The 7521-nt window shown below is 43.0% G+C and overlaps 1 protein-coding gene across 1 annotated transcript in view; it reads right to left on the reverse strand.

Moving 5' to 3' along the window:
* Window positions 1-7251, reverse strand: part of CATSPER2 (cation channel, sperm associated 2) — a 9317-nt gene extending 2066 nt beyond the window's left edge. Inside the window, 6 exon segments of the mRNA XM_011941208.1 lie at window positions 459-620; window positions 973-1184; window positions 3616-3672; window positions 3994-4093; window positions 4295-4472; window positions 7129-7251. Of these exon segments, the coding sequence (XP_011796598.1) occupies window positions 459-620; window positions 973-1184; window positions 3616-3672; window positions 3994-4093; window positions 4295-4472; window positions 7129-7251 (832 nt within the window).
* Between the last annotated feature and the right edge of the window lie 270 nt (window positions 7252-7521).

Consider the following 7521-nt stretch of genomic DNA (forward strand, 5'->3'; position numbering starts at 1 on the left):
GACAGTGAGCACTTGTGGGCCTCCTGCTCATTGTCTGATCCCCCATAGCTCTCCAGATTGAGCCTTAGGCCCTGCTGCTCAAGTCTGAAATGCAATCTTCAGAGACAATAAATGTGCAGAAACTGGTGGGCTGCCCAAATCAAGCAAGAGCCTACCTTGTCCTAATTCCCAACAACCGGGATTAGACTTTCTCTTCTTAGGAAATAAGCTCTCATACCTCATAGGATTTGGGCATCCCGTGCTACAGAAGCAGAGTTTCTAGGTTCTCTCTCAGTTAGGGAAAAGTGGGACACATGCCCAGAATGTGACAAACCAAACCAAGAATTTGCCTATTTTAGGTGTAGGCAGAAATTGAGAAGCTGAGATGCCAGAATAGTGGACACCCTCCTCCTCCTCCACAGCTATAAACGCTATATGTATATATTCCCATGGTCCCCATGACTACCTTAACTCCATACCTGCAAACTCTTGTAACTTACGCTCCTCTAGGTTATACTGAAGCTTTTCTAGCAACTTAAAATATCAGAAGAGTGAGTCTCTGGGCCAAACACGGTCATCCCGATCCATTTCCATTAGCCCGGGCAGATTTTCATGCACAAGAGTCTCCCAGTCCAAATGACCTGTCGGGAGGAATGCTTCAGAAAAGCATGGCTAGATTTGTAAAAGTTGGGTAAGAGCTGGTAAATCCTATGGTGTGGGTGGAAAGGTGGGGTGGGAAGAGGTAACAGGAAGCAAGGAGGGAAAGGGTGCATCAGCAAGAAATCACTTTTTACAGTGAGCAAAGAGGGCCACAGCCACACTTACCCAAAGTGAAGAAGGAGGACAGGGGAAATTAGAAGCAAAAAGAAAGTCATTAAGACCAGAAAATTGGAAAGGAGATACAGTAGGAGAGCTCCTGTTAAGAGTAAGATGTCTTATAGAATAGTCTGAATTCAAATGGAAAATACTCATTATTATAGTTCTTTGGCTAACCAATAGATTCAGAAAATCTGGATTCAGAAGAGGAAGAGTAGGAAGAGGATGTGGAGGAGACAGAGGAGGAAGACTGGTACTCTCTCTTTTTTGACAAGGTCTCTTCTGTTTTTGATGCAGATGTTACTAAATCCTCTTCAGTGGCACCATAATTAGACTCTACTTCAGACACTTCTGATAAGTCCAAACTTTCCCTTTGTTGACCAGCAACTCTTGAACTGAAAGGAGAAAATCATGACTTCACAAACATTTACAAGACATGACTAGTCCACTCATTATTCTGGTTCTGGCCCTGGCCACCTCCTAAAGCTGGGGCATAAGACAATGAGAGCCAAACAACTCCCAAACTCTCAACTCAGGCACTTCCAAACTCAATCATTCATGTGTCATCCTTAACTTTTCTTTTCCCTGCCATATCCAGTCCATCAAGAAATCCTGCTGACTCTACCTTTGAAATAAATCTTTTCTCACTAACTCACTGCTACCACTCTGGCCTAAGCTGTCATCATTTCTTGCCTCAGCAGCATAGCCTCCCAACTGATCTCTCTGCTCCTTCCCTTGTTCTTCTACCAACACAGCAAGTAATCCTTCTTAAATGTAAGTCACCTCATATCACTCCTCTGTTCTGCTTTCCATTTCAAAGTCCCTACAATGGCACCCATAACCCTACAGGATCATGTCACCATTATCTCTCTGACTTCATTTCCCAGCACTCTTCCCCCTGCTCACTCTACTCCATTCACAATGGCCTCCTTGCTGTTTCTCAAACACACCAAGCATGCTTCCAGCTTAGGACCTTTGCACTATCTGTTTCATCTGCCTATTAACATTCTTCTTATAGATATCCACATGGTAATCCCCTTACCTCCTTCAAGTCTTTTCTCATATTACCTTTTCAATGAGGTCACCCTGACTACCCTGTTTAAAACTATAACCCATCTGTGGCTGGGCACAGTGGCTCACGCCTGTAATCGTAACACTTTGGGAGGCTGAGGCGGATGGAGTGCCTGAGCTCAGGAGTTTGAGACCAGCCTGAGCAACATGGTGAAACGTCGTCTCTATTAAAATACAAAAAAAAAGAAAAATTAGCCTGGCATGGTGGCATGCACCTGTAATCCCAGCTATTTGGGAGGCTGAAGCAGGGGAATCGCTTGAACCTAGGAAGTGGAGGTTGCAGTGAACCAAGATTGTGCCACTGTACTCCAGCCTGGCAACAGAGCAAGACTGTGTCTCAAAACAAAACAAACAAACAAGAACACTGCAACACATCTGCAATCCCACTTTCTACTCCCAATCTCCCTTAACGTGTTCTACGTTTAATTTTCCCTTAATGCTTATCATATTTTAACATATTATTTAATATGTTCACTGCTTATTATCTCTTTGCCACTACTAATATGTAAGTTTCATGAAACAGGCATTATTGTCTATTTTGTTCATTGATACATCCCAAGCACCTACTAAGTATTCAATAATTATTTGTTCTTTATTGTTTTTTGTTTTTTTGAGACAGGGTCTTGCTCTGTCACCCAGGCTGCAGAGCAGTGGCACAATCACGGCTCACCACAGCCTCAGCCTCCCAGGCTCAAGCGATCCTCCTACCTCAGCCTCCTAAGTAGCTGGGACCACAAGAGCATACCACCACATCCAGCTGATTTTTGTTTGTAGAGGCAGAATTTTGCCATATTGCCTAGGTTAGTCTTGAACTCCTGAGCTCAAGTGATCTGACCACCTCAGTTTTCCAAAATGCTGGTATTACAGGCATGAGCCACCGCACCCACCCTGCTAAATTTTTGAGACGGGATCTTGATCTGTTGCCCAGGCTGGACTACAGTGGTGCAATCATGTCTCAATGCAGCCTTGAACTTCTGGCTTGAACTTCAAGCAATCCTCTTGCCTTGGCCTCTCACAGTGTTGGGATTACAAGTATAAGCCACCACATCTAGCCAGTAATTATTTGTTAATGAGTGAATGGGTTCATTTTTGCTTCTGCTTTCTTTGTCCACTGCTAAATGCTTGGGGTCTAGAATCATATCTGTTTCATTGAAGGTATCTTTATTAGTGTCCTGAGGCTGCCATAACAAATTACTATAAACTTGGTATCTTAAAATGACAGAAATATATTCCCTCACAATTCTAGAGGCCAGAGTCTGAAATGAAGGTGTTGGCAGGGCCATACTCCCTCTGGAGGCTTTGGGGGAGAAGTTCCTTTCCTCTTCTACCTTTTGGCAGCTGCCTGGCATTCCTCAGCCTCCCTTGGCTTGTGGCGGCTTTAGCCCCAACCTCTATCTCCATCTTCACATAGCCTTCTCCTATTCTCTGTGTCTTCTCCTCTTTCATCTCTTATAAGCATCCTTGCGAATGGATTTAGGACCTACCTGGATAATCTAGGATGATCTCATTCTAGATTATCCTTAGGATTATCCTTAACTTAGGATCTTTTTTTTTTTCCAAATAAGGTCACATTCACAGGTTCCAGGGAGTAAGGACATGGACATATTATTTTGGGTGCCACTAGACTACCTACTACAATATGCAGTTATTAAATGAATGAATTCTCTCTCAAAGCCAATCTTCATCTTTAGTTTTCCACCCTCTCCTCCTTCATGTTCACATATCCCAGTTCACATACATACTCCTAACCTGTCATCTATTTTGCTATGGCTTGACCACAGTGCCTCCTGTGACACGTTTTTTCTCCTGCAAAGCAAATTAAAAAAAAAAAAAATGAGCGAAGACAGTTACATTCAAGCAAAAGTGTGGTAAGAAAAAAGGAGTTCATGTCAGAAAGTGAAGAAAAGTAATTGGGGAGAACAAATTGTAGTCAAGGGGTGAAAAAAAAAATGGAGGACTCCCCGCAGTGGATGAAGAATCAGGCAATGTTCTAGAGCTAGAGAATTCTTATCCTTGGGGGCAAATCTTCTGTTAGAAAGGGAAAAGTGAGGTCAAGGAGCAGAAACAAAAAATGAGCTCAGGAAACCCTTGAGGAGGAAAGTTGGGGTTGAAAAGGGAGAAGCAGACCTCTGGATGATCTGCCGCTTGAACATGTCAGCTTTGAGCTGAACCTCCTGACGTGCCATCTCCTCATTCATCTCTTTCCTGATACTCTGAAAGTTAGTAACTGCCCCAAAGGGCCATTAGGATTTGGGAGATGGTAATGACTAGACCTGGGAAGAGGGCTTGGGTGGGGAGAATCCAAGTGAAATATCCCATCCAGAACCCAAGCCTTCCTGCTACACTAGGTTCTTTATACCCATAAGCCACCAATCCCAGCTTTCAGACTAATTTCTTCCCAAACAAGTTTCACCTCCTCTATGCTTACCCATCACGGCTACTATGATACTCCGAAAGATAATGGAGCCAAGCAACAACCAAAGGATGAAATAGATGCTGCTGACGATGCGACTGACTTCACGCACCTTCCAGACGTCCTGAAGCAGTGCATACCAATGATCCAAGGTGAAGAGAATGAACACTGTTACCAGGGAATTCGGGAGGTCCTTAAAGAAAAAGGCATGTGAATAGACAGAAACAGAGGCATAAACCTTTCAAAAATGGTACCATTCTTAAAGAAACATAAAAGCATTTCTTTGTAGTTTGTTCTGATTTTGGTTCTTTTTGTACCATACTCAGTTTTTAGCTAATCACTTCAGTTTGAAGTTGTTTTATTTATTTATTTATTTATTTACTTGTATTTTTTTTTTTTTTTTGAGACGGAGTCTTGCTGTCGCCCAGGCTGGAGTGCAGTGGCCAGATCTCAGCTCACTGCAAGCTCCACTTCCCGAGTTCATGCCATTCTCCTGCCTCAGCCTCCCGAGTAGCTGGGACTACAGGTACCTGCCACCTCTCTCGGCTAGTTTTTTGTATTTTTTAGTAGAGATGGGGTTTCACCGTGTTAGCCAGGATGGTCTCGATTTCCTGACCTCATGATCCACCCGTCTCGGCCTCCCAAAGTGCTGGGATTACAGGCTTGAGCCACCGCGCCCCGCCTATTTATTTATTTTGAGATGGAGTCTCGCTCTGTTGTCCAGGCTGGAGTGTAGTGGCGTGATCTCAGCTCACTGCAACCTCCACCTGGTGGGTTCAAGAAATTCTCCTGTCTCAGTCCCCCAAGTAGCTGGGATTACAGGCAAGCACCACCATGCCCGGCTAATTTGTGTATTTTTAGTAGAGATGGAGTTTTGTCATGTTGGCCAGGCTGGTCTTCAACTCCTGAACTAAGGTGATCTGCCAGTCTCAGCCTCCCAAAATGCTAGGATTATAGGCGTGAGCCACCACACCCAGCCTAAATTCTCCTTTATCATGAATAATCTATGACTACCTCTCACTATTCCATTAGTCCTGGGGTATAATACTCAATAAATAGGTATTGACTGAATTTTCAAAGATGAATGAATCACCAACTAGATAGTTTTTTCTATTTTTTTTTTTTTTTAAGACAGTCTTACTTTATCATCCAGGCTAGAGTGGCGCAATCTCAGCTCACTTCAACCTCTGACCCCCAGGCTCAAGTGATTCTCTCGCCTCAGCCTCCTAAGTGATCAAGATTACAGGCATGAGCCACCATGCCCAGCTAATTTTCGTATTTTTAGTAGAGACAGGGTTTCACCACGTTGGCCAGGCTGGTCTTGAACTCCTGACCTCAAGTGATCTATCTGCCTGCCTCGGCTTCCCAAAGTGCTGGGATTACAGGTGTGAGCCACCATGCCTGGCCGTTTTTTCTAATTTTATTCTCCACTGCTCTATGGACTCCACTTAATAGAAGATCACTCTCAAATTTAGCAAAATTTAGCAAAATTAGCAAATTTAGCAAAATAGAAGATCATTCACAAAATTATTCCTATTAGTTTGCTGGTATGAAATGATATGCAGGTAAATGGGCATGTTACATAAATATATGTGATCCTAAATAATGAAATATACAGATTATAAAATTAATAATATTTAAAAATTGCTAAAAAAGTAAAACGTTTCTGGGAAGGTACCTAAATTTTCCTTCCTTTCCTTCTAGTTCCCCATACACAATTTATTGAAAACATCAGAGCTTGTATAGGATAAATTCTAGGACTTTCCTAACTCAATACTCTTAAAGAACTGTTAGAGTCTAATAGAGTCCTGAGAGTTGATGACAAGATTGAATTCTAATTCATAAACAGGATTATCTACTCTGAATTCAAGTTGATTTTCTTCTAGAAAACAGATTAGTGGGGTTTTGTTAATATTTTAAAAATATGTAACACTTCATAAATTTGTGTGTCATCCTTGCACAAGGGCCATGCTAATATTCTCTATATTGTTCCAATTTTAGTACATGTGCTGCTGAAGTGAGCACTGATTAGTGTTTTCTAGACAGAGACCAGCAATAGGCACGTGCATGTGTAATACGTAGAGATTGGGATAAAACCAGTGATCATATTTGGGAATCACAGTAACATTTATTGATCACTTATAATGTGTTACATACTATGCTAAGGGCTTAAATGCATTACCACATTTATCCCCACACTCTTATGAAGTAGCACTGCTATTATTCTCCCCCATCGCCTTTTTTTTTTGAAACGGAATTTCACTTCTTGTAGCCCAGGCTGGAGTGCATTGGCTCAATCTCGGCTCAATGCAACCTCCACCTCCCATATTCGAGCAATTCTCCTGTCTCAGCCTCCCAAATAGCTGGGATTACAGGTGCCCACCACCATGTCTGGCTAATTTTTGTATTTTTAGTAGAGACAGGGTTTCACCATGTTGGTCAGGCTGATCTCCAGCTCCTGACCTCAGGTGATCCACCTGCCTTGGCTTCTCAAAGTGCTGGGATTACAGGTGTGAGCCACCGCGCCTGGCCCCCGTTTTTCAAAAGAGGTAACTGAGTCACAGAAACCAAGCTTACCACTGGAGTGTACTGCTATTTAAAGATGCCTGATGACAGTGTGGTTTGAATTTGCAAAACCCAGAATAAACATGGAACTAGCTGCCCTACTCTCAAGATCAGAGCTAAAACCACTCACTATTCTTTTGCTTTCTCTTTCCCTCTCCCTATTGTGTTCTATTTCAGTTTCTTGGAATAGACTGTACTTTTTATATTACTATACTTTGGGCAAGCTTCCTGGTCTCTTAGCCAAATTTTCTCCCCTCACCCAGCTGTTCGCCAGCTCTGCTTACAAGAAGAACACACGGTAACTCCAGGTCCTGACGAGGTGAAGGGGTGTACTCTGGGAAGAGGTAGACACCAGTCACAACAAAAATGTAGAAGAAGATAAGCAGCAACATCAAGAGGAAGGTCATGCTCTAGAGGCCATAACCTCAAGTCAGACGTGGGCCAAACTAGGCTGATCTCCACCAACAGCCCAGTCAAGCCCACTTGGCAATCCCCGACCAAACCCTCCCTTGCACTCCTGAATCCAGTCATCTCTGAACCATGGCACCTGTCCCCAGCCCCTTCTCATCCAATAACATATCACAGGATGTTTCATTGCCTTCTTTGACCCACCAAGATTTGTTTCATATTCTTTTTTTTTTTTTAGACGGAGTCTCACTCTGTCGCCTAGGCTGGAG

This window comes from Colobus angolensis, unplaced genomic scaffold (assembly GCF_000951035.1).
Source record: "Colobus angolensis palliatus isolate OR3802 unplaced genomic scaffold, Cang.pa_1.0 Scaffold199, whole genome shotgun sequence".
NCBI classification, from domain to species: domain Eukaryota; kingdom Metazoa; phylum Chordata; class Mammalia; order Primates; family Cercopithecidae; genus Colobus; species Colobus angolensis.